This window comes from Nyctereutes procyonoides, unplaced genomic scaffold, assembly GCF_905146905.1.
Source record: "Nyctereutes procyonoides isolate TBG_1078 unplaced genomic scaffold, NYPRO_anot_genome, whole genome shotgun sequence".
Classification (NCBI taxonomy): domain Eukaryota; kingdom Metazoa; phylum Chordata; class Mammalia; order Carnivora; family Canidae; genus Nyctereutes; species Nyctereutes procyonoides.
The window spans coordinates 15,217,595-15,231,475 of NW_026575034.1; the positions used below are offsets into that span (position 1 = coordinate 15,217,595).

General features: G+C 38.2%; 1 protein-coding gene across 1 annotated transcript in view; it reads right to left on the reverse strand.

The window, feature by feature from the left end:
• Positions 1–13,881, reverse strand: part of PARVA (parvin alpha) — a 166,501-nt gene that overhangs the window by 26,975 nt on the left and 125,645 nt on the right. The window contains exon 5 of the mRNA XM_055317680.1: positions 2,582–2,722. Coding sequence (XP_055173655.1) covers positions 2,582–2,722 — 141 coding nt within the window. The remainder of the gene's footprint in view (positions 1–2,581; positions 2,723–13,881) is intronic.

A 13,881-nucleotide genomic window follows, 5' to 3' on the forward strand; every position in this document is an offset into this window, starting at 1 on the left:
TCTCACTTCTGGAAATCCATCTGACGGGAATAATTTGAGAGAGGCAAAAAAAGACACAACCTAAGACATTCAGCTTGGCCCCATCTGATGGTAGCCATAGGCAAGCAAATATCTTAAAAGGATCAACGTCAACATAGGGTTTAAATTTACTATGGGATTATCTCCCCCATGAAATAGAAGCAGCTGTCAAAAGTAAGTACAAAGATCACACGGGAATATAGAAAATATGATCTAATATTAAGAGAAAGTAAAACACCAGAATGTGACTCATCAAATAAAAATATGCATGGATATGGACAGTAGTGGGCAAAAAATGGAAACAGCTAGATGAAAACGGTAATACAGGGGATTGTTGTACTCATATATATTTCCCTATAAAAATGAAGGTAAATATGAACCAAACAAATCATTAAAAGCCCCTGAAGACAATGGTCCTGAAGTGTCTTTAAAAAGTTCCATTCTTGGGATCCCTGGGTGGCGCAGCGGTTTGGCGCCTGCCTTTGGCCCAGGGCACGATCCTGGAGACCTGGGATCGAATCCCACGTCGGGCTCCCGGTGCATGGAGCCTGCTTGTGTCTCTGCCTCTCTCTCTCTTTCTCTCTCTCTCTGTGACTATCATAAATAAATAAAAAAAATTAAAAAAAAAAAGTTCCATTCTTCTGTGGCCCCTGCATGGTTCACTTGGTTAAGCGTCTGACTCTTGGTTTCAGCTCAGGTCATGATCTCAGAGTCATGAGACTGAGCCTCACATTGGGGCTGGAGATTCTCTCCCTTTACCTCTCCTCCCCACTCATGTGTGCACTTGCACTTGCTCTCTCTCTCGCTCTCTCTCTCTCAATCTCTGAAACCAATCAATCCTGAAATAAATTAATCCTAAAAATCTTTTTTTTAAATTTTTTTATTCATTTATGATAGTCACAGAGAGAGAGAGAGAGGCAGAGACACAGGCAGAGGGAGAAGCAGGCTCCACGCACCAGGAGCCCGACGTGGGATTCCATCCCGGGTCTCCAGGATCGCGCCCTGGGCCAAAGGCAGGCGCCAAACCGCTGCGCCACCCAGGGATCCCCTAAAAATCTTTTTTTAAAGATTTTTTTTTGAGAGAGAGCAGAGTGAGCAAGAGAGAGAGAACACGAGTGAGGGGCAGGGGCAAAGGGAGAAACCGATTCCCCACTGAACAGGGAGCCTGATTCAGGGACCCTGGGATCATGACCCATGCTGAAGGCTTAACCAACTGAGCCACCCAGGATCCCATAAATAAATCTTAAAAAGTTCCATTCTTCTATCTCAGTCTTTCCCAAGCTGTGTTCCCTGGTAAGTGAAAAGGTGTTTTGTTTGGAGGGGTATATAGAGATGGTCCATATTCAGGGAGTAGGAAATAGGATGAAATGAAACTAAGCAGGCGTCTTTATCAGACTTCAATGCTCATGACTGTGGTGGATTTCCCAACTGTAGATGCAGCTCCTACACACATAATCAAGCGCTTCCCACCCCACGTCCCTGCACTGGGGGCAACATCCAGGGCCCAGGGCTTGGCCTCTCCTCCTCCTGCTCTTGGGTGTTTCACTCTGTCAGGCAGAGGATGACCTGTTAGGCACTGTGTGCGGTGCGCACGAAGATGTGATTATGCTGTAGGAGACACCTGGTGTCTTGCCTCTGCTGTCAGATGCTAGAAACTTGCCAAAGAGGTTATGTCTGGCAGCTACTGAGCCTCTAAGTTAAGGGGTAAAGATTTCCTTTTCTTTCCCAAGTTGGAAAGGCATTTTTGTTTTTTTTTTTTTTTGGTAGGGAGGAAAGGTGTCTGTTGTAAGTTGTATAAACTGGGAGCAAGAAGGCCTAATACTTAACCTCTTAATACTTAAAAGCAGAGAATGCAATCTAAATCATCTTATTAATCTGAATTCTTATTTTCATCATTTACAAAGAACCAAACAACTTTGGGCCCCTTTTGAGAAATCTGGTGTTGCCATTGGGATCCCTCAATCTGCTGATTTAAGGCTGATTCTGTTACAGACTCATCCTGTCCAGATTAGACTGGCAGGCCCTTAAGGCAGCAGCAGAATGGACAGTTGATACTTCCCCAGATTCAGGAGCTACACTAGCTGTGAAATCTGAATGTGAAAATGCTGCTCCAGGGCCTGCAACCTCAGCCAGATCTTGGCTCCTTCTGGAAAACGAGGGGCTGAGAGGGAGGGCATGGGCTTCAGGACAGAGCCAAGCTCCTGCTCCCCCACCCTGCTCCTCAGCTGCCTGCATGTAGGGATCCCCACCTCCTGAAGCCTCTATGAGTTGATCACACAGCTGCTTCCAAAGCTGTGCTGGGGCTCAGAAGTAGCTCAGAGGAGTCTCCTCCTCTTCCCAATCTCATATGAGCTTGCTACGAACCGCCCTGCACAGAAAGGCACACCGGATTGGGTTATTTCCCAGCCATGCAGAGAAGACCTCTAAGGAAGGGCACGTCTTGCTCAACGATAAATGGGTCTGCACCCCTCCCCTGCCCCAGGCCTGCCAGCTTCCTGGATGGCTTCTTGGGGGAAATCCCGGGCTGGGGACCATAGCCCCCATCCTTCTTTGTAAAACTCACAGTCCACGTTCCACTTGATGCTCCTGGGAGGAAGCTTCAGGGTTTCGTTGATTTTCTCCAGGACAGTCTGCAGCTTTTGCTTCTGAGCAATCTCTGACTGGGTGACTTCAGCAACGTTCAGTTTCTCGCTCTCAAGTTTCTCTGGGGTGCCAAGGGGGAAAGACAGTGGCTGTTATCTCTAGCCACAGACACCCCCAACTCACATGCTTCCTCACCTGTTCATTTGCTCACACGCACACCTGTGCTCATGCATCCACTCATGTACACCTGCACTCACACATCCCCTGTCCCCACAAGTGTATACTGAGCACCTGCTCTGTGAGGGACACTGCTCTCCCCTCATGTGATGGTGGCACTAGTGGCAGCAGTACTGTGAAAACTTGTGACTGTGTCTTGTATCCCCACACGATAAGCTCCCAGGAGCAGGGAAGTGAGGTATGTAACCCAGCCTGTCATCATTGAACCCTTTTCCACCATTCCAGATTTTTCCTTCTTTTCAAGTGTGCCTTCTCTAAGTGTACTCTGAGCCATGACTAGGGGGGCTGTGTGCCTCCTGTGGGCAGGGGTCTTTATTCAAAGCCTTTTGCACATTTCTGTAGTATGTGTCATGCTTAATCACATTTATCTCTTCTAAGCACCTCTTTTTATTTTTATTTTTTAAAGATTTTATCTATTCATGAGAGAGACAGAGAGAGGGGCAGAGACATAGGCAGAGGGAGAAGCAGGCTCCCTGTGGGAAACCTGAGGCAGGACTTGATCCCAGGACCTGGGATCATGACCTGAGCCAAAGGCAGATGCCCAACCACTGAACCACCCAGGTGCCCCACCTTCTTTCCTTTTAAATCCACCTAGAATTAGCTTATTCGATGTGTCCTGTTTCATGAATTCCAGGGCATTGTTTCTTTACTTTCTTTCCCGTATATTAACATCCCTGAAACCAGAGTGTCTTAGAGCTGATGGCATTCTACAGCTGTTGCAAGCCAGGTGGAAGACAGGAGATCTCACTGCTTCCACGTGTGTGCACTGGGTCCCAGCCCTTCACAGTGTGGCCACTTCCAGGTCTCAGCCTAGAAGAACACTTTCAAAAAGTAGGAAGTAAAACATCTAGGGAATAAAAAAGCTTTGGGTAACAGTAGTTTAAATGATTTTTCTTTTTTCTGAGTGGTACTTTAAAAATGGTATGTTTTGAAATCAGTTGTTCCTGCACGCACTGGCATGTCCCCGTAACACTTAAAGGCAAAACACAGTCTAATCATTTCATCGGTCTAAATTTTTATCTGTTAGGACAACTTTTGCATTTCTGAATGTTATCTGCTGCTGGATTCACCTAATTCTACTCTCCACAACTCATTCAGGATTGGTAGAATTGATACTCTGAAATATGTTTAAAATGTCTTTTTCCTTTATTTTAAAGGACTACTATACAAAAAAATTTAAAATTTATGTGACTAGTCCCCTACGTAGCTTATATTCTTTCTTTTGTTTTTCAGTAGTTGTAGCTTATCCAGGTCAAATATGTCTTGGTTAATTCTTTGAAGATGAGATTATCCACTGGAGAATTTCTGCAGGTTCTGTGGATTTAAGGATTCTTTCCTGCATCTGGTTAGAATGAGCTCAGGCTCTTCTCATCTGTGAAGGCCCGTGTGTGCTCTTTCTCTTCTCTTTAGTTGTTTATGGTCATCGTTCTTTAATTCTCAATGTCTGGGATTTAATAAGCCTATATTTGAATGTCTTCCTCTTGATTGTTCAAGTTGAAGAGACCATGTGTGCCTTTTCCATTTTTAGACTGTGAATTCTTATCTTGGATCCTCTCCTACCGAAGAAATGACAAGTTGTTTTCATTTTAGTTTGCAATCACAATTTTGGTAGTTTGGTAGAGGCTGCCCAAAGTGCTAGGTTAAGGAAACTTCTGAAGCCTTCTCCTGGCTGAGAGGAAAAGATCGCCAGCTTAGGATAGTGATGACTGTCTTGGGAGAGGTCCTGGTGGGGGGTGGGGGAGGAGAGGAAGCGTCAGAACCACTCTCTGGCCAGCCCTGATGTGGTACATCATTGCCTGTGATCTTTTATATTTATAACCTTTTCCTGGAATTGGATTTCTTAGGTCTCTGAGTCTGTTTTCTAGCTCAATAATTTTTTTTTTGCACTGTGTCCATTCTGTTTTCATTTTTTAAAAATTGGATTTTAGATATTACCTACTAAAACACTGATTTTTTTTGTTTTTGCCAAGATTTTTTAATTGTCACATTACTAACATTATAATGCTTTCTTCTTAAAATCAAAAAAATTCTGTTTTTTAGCATCTGGCATTATTGAGGAGAAGACTTTTTATGGCTTGCTAATTTCTTTTGCATTACTAATTTTTGAGATGATGTAATTCTGCTTTATGTTTTTCCCTACTTTAGTTATGCTTTGGGTTTCTTTTTTTGCTTTTAATTTTTGTTGGCTATTTTATTTTGGCACTGACATTGGTATTATGTGGATTTGAGTAGATAGAATATATATATATATATATATATATATATATATATATATATATATATATATTTAAAGATTTTATTTATTTATTCATGAGAGATGCAGAGACACAGGCAGAGGGAGAAGCAGGCTCCACGCAGGGAGCCTGACGTGGGACTCGATCCAGGGACTCCAGGATTACACCCTCAGTTGAAGGCAGATGTTCAACTGCTGAGCCACCCAGGCATCCCAGATACAATATATCTTAAAGTAAAATTTATTAATAGTTTTTCATGCTCACACACACAAACAGGAAGAGCTCTCTTATTCTTTCTCTGTTAATGAAAGTGAGATTTCTGGCTATTTTTTTTCATTCAAACATAAATCATGAGTATTTTTGTCAATATATATGGATATAGCTCATTTTTTGGTACCTTTTGACCACCTTCACCCACTCTGTTCCCCCCCCAACCCCTTATTTCTGGCCATTTCTGGATCTATGAGCTTCTTTTTTTTTTCTTTAATAAAGATTCAAAATACAAGTAAGATCATATGGTATTTCACTTAGCATAGTGTTCTCAAAGTCCATCTACGTTGTTGTAAGTGGCAAGATTTCATTCTTTTTTTATAGCCAAATAATGCTGCGCTGTATAAATATATATACACCATATCTTCTTTATGCATTTATCTATTGATAGACATGTAAGTTGTTCTCGTATCTTGGCTATTGTAAATAATGCTGCAGTGAACATAGGGGTGCACATATCTTTCAAGTTAGCTTTGTCATTTTCTTTAGACAAATGACCAGAAGTAGACTCACTGGATCATACAGCATTTCCACTTTTAATTTTTAAAGAATTCTCATGCTGTTCAATGGCTGAACCAATTTACATTCTTAGGCAGCAGTGCATATAGCTTCACTTTTCTCCATGTCATTGCCAGGATTTATTTCTTGTCATTCTGATAGTAGCCATTCTATTCTGACTGTTTGGTAGTATCTTATTGTGGTTTTGGTTGATGATTACTGATGTTGTGTACCTTTTCATGTGTCTGTTAGCCATCTGAGAGTGTCTTCTTTGGAAAAGTGTCTATTTAGATCTGTGTATTTTAAAATTAGATTGTATTTTTTCCTTTTTCCCCCCATTCAGTTTCAAGAGTTCTTTATATATTTGATATTAACCCCTAGCAAATATTTCCCCCAGTCGGTAGGTTGCCTTTTCATTGTGTGGATGGTTTCCTTTGTTGTGCAGCTTTTTATTTTGATGAAGTCCCACTTATTTTGTTATTGTTGTTATTTTATTTTGCCTTTGCTTTTTCTGTCAAACCCCCAAAAATAATCACTGAGATCAATATTAAGGAGATCACTGCCTATGTTTTCTTGTAGGACTTTTATGGTTTCAGGTCTTTTTTTAAAATAAATTTATTTTTTTATTGGTGCTCAATTTGCCAACATATAGAATAACACCCAGTGCTCATCCTGTCAAGTGCCGCCCTCAGTGCCCGTCACCCAGTCACCCCCACCACCGCCCACCTCCCCTTCCACCACCCCTAGTTCGTTTCCCAGAGTTAGGAGTCTCTCATGTTCTGTCTCCCTTTCTGATATTTCCCACTCATTTTTTCTCCTTTCCCCTTTATTCCCTTTCACTATTTTTTATATTTCCCAAATGAATGAGACCATAAAATGTCCTTCTCCGATTTACTTACTTCACTCAGCATAATACCCTTCAGTTCCATCCATGTCGAGCAAATGGTGGGTATTTGTCGTTTCTAATGGCTGAGTAATATTCCATTGTATACATGGATAAAGAAGATGTGGTTTATGTATACAATGGTTTCGGGTCTTATGTTGAATTCTCTAACCCATTTTGAGTTAGTGTTTGTAAATGTTGTAAGATAGTGGTCCACTTTCATTCTTTTGCATGTGGCTGTCCAGTTTTCCCAATGCCATTTATTGAAGAATCTATATGCTAAGGCTCCTTTGTCATAAGTTAATTGGCCATATTTATGTGGCTTTATTTCTAGACTCTCTGTTCCATTAACATGTGTCTGTTTTTATGCCAATACCATACTGTTTTTTTTTTTTAATACCGTACTGTTTTGACTACTGGAATTTTGTAATACAGTTTGAAATCAGGGAGCATGGTGCCTCCAGCTTATTCTTCTTTATCAAAATTGCTTTGGCTATTCAAGTTCTTGTGTGGTTGCATAGAAATTTTTAGATCCTCTGTTCTATTTTTTTTCTGGGCAATGTCTTTATTTTTATCTATTTTCATTTGCATATAATTGACTAAAATGTTATATTAGTTTCAATTGTACAAAATAGTGATTCGACAAGTTTATTTATTATGCTATGTTCACTACAATGTAACTACCATTTGTTTTAATACATCTTCATTACAACATCATTGACTATGTTCCTTCTGCTGTGTCTTTTTATTCCCATGACTTATTTCATAACTGGAAGCCAATTTCTTCCATCCCCTTATTCTGTGAAAACTACCATTGGAATCTCAATATTGCACTGAATCTGTAGATTACTTTGGGTAGTATAGGCATTTTAACAATGTTAATTCTTCTAATCCATGAACACAGAATATCTTTCCATTTGTTTGTTATCTTCAGTTTCTTTCAGCAATGTCTTGTAATTTTAAGTGTATGGGTTTTTCACCTCCTTGGTTAAGTTTATTCCTTGGTATTTATTCTTTTTGATGTGATTATACATGGGATTATTTTCTTAATTTCTTTCTGATAGTTTGTTTCTTGGTGTATAGAAATGCAACACATTTTTATATATTATCATAGATAAAAAAGCTTTCTGCTTCCCACCATCGGGTATGTGGGCTTGTCATATAGAGCCTTTATTATGTAGAGATATGTTCTCTCTGTACCCACTCTGTTGAGAATTTTTATCATGAATGGATGTGGAATTTTGTCAAATACTTTTTCTGCATCTATTGAGATGATTATATGATTTTTATCCTTCATTTTGTTGATGTGGCAAATCACAGATTGATTTGTGAATGTGGAACCATTCTTGCATCCTTGGAATAAATCCCACTTGATCATGGCATATGATCCTTTTAATGTACTGTTGAATTCACTTTGTAAATATTCTGTTGAGGATTTTTATATCTATGTTCGTTAGGGATGTTGTTGCAATTTCTTGTGGCATCCTTGTCACAAGGAGGTTTTAGCATCGAGGTAATACTGGTTTTGTAAAATAAGCCTGGAAATGTTCCCTCCTCTTCTGTTTTTGAGAAGAGTTTGAGAAGGATTGGTAGTAATTTTCCTTTAAATGTATGATAGGGGATCCCTGGGTGGCACAGCGGTTTGGCGCCTGCCTTTGGCCCAGGGCGCGATCCTGGAGACCCGGGATCGAATCCCATGTCGGGCTCCCGGTGCATGGAGCCTGCTTCTCCCTCTGCTTGTGTCTCTGTCTCTCTCTCTCTCTCTCTCTCTCTCTATGTGACTATCATAAATTAAAAAAAAATGTGTGATAGAATTCACCAGTGAAGCCATGTGGTCCTGGACTTTGTTTGTTGGGGACTTTTTGGTTACTGATTCAATCTCCTTACTAATAACCAGTTTGTTAAGATTTTATTTTCTTCATGATTCAGTTTTGTTAGGTTGCATATTTCTAGAAATTTACCAATTTCTTCTAAGTTGTACAATTATTGGTGTATAATTTTTCATAGTTGTCTCATGATCCTTTTTATTTCTGTAGTATCAGTTGTAAAAACTCCTCTCATTTCTGATTTTGAGTCCTTTCTTTGCTTGTGAGTCTAGATAAAGGTTTGTCAATTCCGTTTATCTCTTAAAAAACAACTCTTAGTTTCATTGATCTTTTCTATTATCCTTTTAGTTTCTAAACATTTCTCTATATGATACATGTCTCACTCAAACATATGAGCATCTATGTCAGTACATATTGATATAACTCATTTAAAAAACCCACATAATATAACTCATAACTTATCCAACCATTCCTCTGTAGATATATAGTTATAAGCCACCTTTTTCCTATTTGTATTAAAGGTTTTTTTTTTAAAAAAAGATTTTATTTATTTATTTGACAGAGCGAGCACAAGCAGGTAGGTGGGGAGCAGCAGGCGGGGGGCGGGGGGGAAGCAGACTCCCTGCTGAGCAGAGAGCCTGATGAAGGCTCCATCCCAGAACTCTGGGATCATGACCTGAGCCAAAGGCAGATGCTTAACAGACTGAGCCACCCAGAAGCCCCTGTATTAAAGTTTCAATAAACTGTGTGTGTGTGTGTGTGTGTGTGTGTGTGTTACCAACTGATTATTGCCAGTAAAAGGAAAAGCTGTTGCCTTACAGATTTTCTTAAATAGAGTCATCTTACCAAATCTCCTTGTTAGTTCTATTATTGTTTGAGTCTTTGGCACTCTCTGGGTATGGAAATAAGATAAAACATAGTTCTTTCTATTTTGTAAGCTTATATCATTTATTTCAATTTTATGACATTTTCAAATAAAAGATTTGAGAACCTCTTCTGCTATTTCTATCCCCTACTTTATTTTTAAAATGCTCAACCCTCAAAACTTAACAGTTCCATTCAAATATCCCTATAGTTAAATAGTAATTTCAGTCATTGTTGCTAAGTAAAGATAATTTCTTTCTCAAAACCCCTGGTTTTTCTCTTTTGCTCTTTATTAAACTAATTTCAGCTAGCTACATGAACATTTTCTATTGCTGAAATTTTATTCTTCCATGAAATTGTTTCTTTCATGTTTCTATAGTTCTACAAATTGTTCATCATTAGTTTAACTTGTTATAAAGTAATAGGCATGATTTTGAAATAGGATGCTATTTAGCAAATTTTCTCAGGATTATTTTGTGACTCTTTCACTTGTTTTTGAATTTAACTTCCAAATGTGCTTTTGGAGAGATTATTTTTAGAAAACAATAAAATAGTATTCGAAGAGTTCTGAAGTATCAAGACAGAGCAGAATAAACTCAACTCCCTGAATGGTAGAAAAACTGGGATGTTCTAACAAACACAGATACTATATATATTATACTTTATTAATGTAGCCGTTCTTCAGAGAATTAGAGTACATAAAATACTCTTTTCAGTATGAGTGATTCCTGAGTTATTACATTTCTGTCTCCAAATATACAGAGAGGCTTTGTTAGATTTTTTTTTTTATTGTATCATGGCCAGAGAGTTTGGTCTTTATAATAATTTGTTGAGACACACTTTATGGACATAGATTTTGTAAGTGATCCATCCATATACAGTTGAAAAGAAAGAATACTCTAGTTTTGGTATGGCTGGTTAATTATATTCTCCAAATCTCCTCTATCCTTATGAATTTTTTTCTTAATGTGTTATTAACAGATATATGTAAAAATCTAACACTGGATGGAAGATTTATCAAGTCCTTGTAATCCTGTCAATTTTATAATGTTATGCATAAAAGAACATTTAGATTAAAAATGTATTTTCCTAGTAGCTTTAGTCTCCTCAATATGTAAAGACTTTCTATAGTAATGCTTTTTGCCTTGAAGTCTGTTTTGTCGGATATTAAAATAGTTACCCCAGCTTTCTTTTAATTAGTATTAGTTTAGTGTGTGTAATTGTTTCCACTTTTTAAACCACTCCAATGTGGGATTTTTAAAAAAGATTTTATAGAAAAAAAAGAAAGGGATCCCTGGGTGGCGCAGCGGTTTGGCGCCTGCCTTTGGCCCAGGGCGCGATCCTGGAGACCCGGGATTGAGTCCCACGTCGGGCTCCCGGTGCATGGAGCCTGCTTCTCCCTCTGCCTGTGTCTCTGCCTCTCTCTCTCTGTGACTATCATACATAAATAAATCAAAAATTAAAAAAAAGAAAGAAAAAGAAAAAAAATAAAAAAGATTTTATTTATTTATTCATGAGAGACACACAGATAGAGGCAGAGACAGGCAGAGGGAGAAGCAGGCTCCCCATGGGAAACCTGATGTGGGACTTCTTCCCAGGACCCTGGGATCATGCCCTGAGCCGAAGGAAGACAGTCAACCACTGAGCCACCCAGGTGTCCCCCAATGTGGGATTTGAACTCACCACCATGAGGATGCCTAACTGATTGAGCCACTCAGGTGCCCCTAATTATTTCCACTCTTTAAATCATTCTTTGTTTCCATAAATTAAGAGTGTCTCTTATAAATAGCATATAGCAAGATGTTGTTGGGCTATCTAGTTTGGCAATCTTTGTCTTTTAAATGGATAAAGTCAATTTATATTGAATGCGTTCATCAATATACTTGGATTCACTTCTCCCAACTTATTTTCAACTTTTTATTATTCTGCTTTTTCTGGTTCTTTATCCACCCTTCCACAGGCATGATTTCTTTTGGATGAAGGTTTCTATTCTCTCTCATTTCATTTTTTCCCCCAATTACTAGTAGGGAGGCTATACACTCTGTTTTATTATTTTAGTGGCTAGCCTAAAAAATTTGCCATGTATATTTAACGGAATAGAAACAATATAGGCTTTCTGAGTCTGACTTACTGCACTTAGCCTGTATACTAAATAATACAGGACTTGAGAGGATACTTTGACTTGAATCACACTCTTCCTGACTTAGTGTTATAGTTGTCTGGGATTCTATCTTAATTTCTTAAATCAATAATTTAGACATTATTGTGATTGTTTTATATTTGTTTAATTATTGCTTCAATCTACCAATCATGGTGATCTTTTTAATTGTAAGTTTTTATTTTATTTTATTTATTTTATTTTTATTTTTTCCTAAATTTTTATTTATTTATGATAGTCACAGAGAGAGAGAGGCAGAGACACAGGCAGAGGGAGAAGCAGGCTCATGCACCGGGAGCCCGACGTGGGACTCGATCCCGAGTCTCCAGGATCGCGCCCTGGGCCAAAGGCAGGCGCTAAACCGCTGCGCCACCCAGGGATCCCTTTATTTTATTTTATTAAAAATTTTGAGTATAGTTCATACAATGTTATATTGGTTCAGGTATACAAGATAGTGACTCAGCATCTCTGTGCATTAGGCTATGCTCCCCACAAGTGTAGTTACCATGTGTCACCATATAGTGCTATTACAGTATCACTGACTATATTTCCTATACTGTACATTTTATTCCCATGATTTATTCATTCCATAACTGGAAGCCTGTATCTCCCATTCTCCTTTGTTCATTTTGCCTATCCTCTGCCCCTTCCTTCTGGCAACCATGAATTTGTCCTCTGTATTTACAGGTATGATTCTGCTTTTTGTTTATTCATTGGTTATGTTTTTCACATTCCACATAAGTGAAATCATATGATATTTGGCTTTCTCAGTCTGACTTATGGCACCTAGCCTAATACCCTCTAGGCCTATCCATGCTGTCACAAATGGCAGGATCTCATTCTTTTTCATGGCTAATATTCCATTGTATATACATATATATACACACTCACTTCTTTATCCATTCATCTGTCAATGGACATTTGAGTTGTTTCCATATCTTGGTTATTATAAATAATGCTGCAATAAACATCGAGGTGCGTAGATCTTCATATTAGTGTTTTTGTTTCCTTTGGAAAAATATGTATTTAATTTGCATTTCCCTGAAGATTACTGATGTTGGGCATCTTATCATGTGTCTGTTGTCCATCTACATGTCATCTTTAGAAAAATTTTCTATTCAGGTCCTCTGCCTGCTTTTAACTGAGTTATCTGATTTTTTTTGGTTGAGTTGTATAAGTTCTTTATATATTTTAGATTTTAACACCCTATCCAATATATTGTTTTCAAATATCTTCTCCCATTCAGTAGGTTGCCTTTTTGTTTTTTGTGGTTTTTTTTTGGTGTTTTTTTTTTCACTGTACAAACTCTTTATTTTGATGTAATACCCCTAGTTTATTTTTGTTTCCCTTATCTTAGGAGGCATATCTAGAAAAATATTGCTATGGCCAATGTCAAAGAAATTACTGCTTATGTTCTCTTGTAAGATTTTTATGGTTTCAGGTCTTACATTTAGGCCTTTAATCCATTTTGAGTTTATTTTTGTGTATGGTGTAAGAAAGTGGTCCAGTTTCATTCTTATGCATGTTGCTGTCAAATTTCCCCAACACCATTTGTTGATGAGACCATCTTTCCCCATTGTATATTCTTGCCTCCTTTGTCATATATTAATTGACTAGACTGGCATGGTTTTATTAGTTTTATTCAACCTACCATGTGACCTTTGCTCATCATTTTCTGCTGCATTTCAAATCTTTCTTTTGGGTTCAGTTTTCTTGTTCCTGGAATACATCCTTTAGAGATATCTTTTAGCGAGGGTCTGTTAGAAGTAAACTCTCTCAATTTATGTTTGCTTAAAATGACTTCATTTTCTCATTTAAAAATTTTTCTTAATTTGAATTCAATTTAATTAACATATAATGTATAATCAGTTTCAGAGGTAGAATTTAGTAGTTCATCAGTTGTATATAACACCCAGCACTCTACATCAAGTGCCCTCCTTAATGCTCATCACCAAGCTACCCTATCCCCTCACCCATCTCCCCTCCAGCAACCCTCAGTTTGTTTCCTGTAGTTAAGAGTCTCATTTTTTTGAAAACAGCTTTTTTCCCTGGGTAACATATGACAATTTTTTTTCTAAATTTTGAAGATTTTATTTCAATATATTTTGGCTATTGCTCCTGAGGGAAGATAGCTTTCACGCTGTTGTTCCTTTACAGGTAATCTACCTTTTCTCTCTGCTTTCAGTCATTTCTTTGTCTTCAGTGTTCTTAAGTTTTATTATAACGTGTAGGTATAGATTTATTGTTATTTATCATATTTGGGAGCCTGTGAACTTAATCTGAAAAGTCATATCTTTCATCAATTCTAGA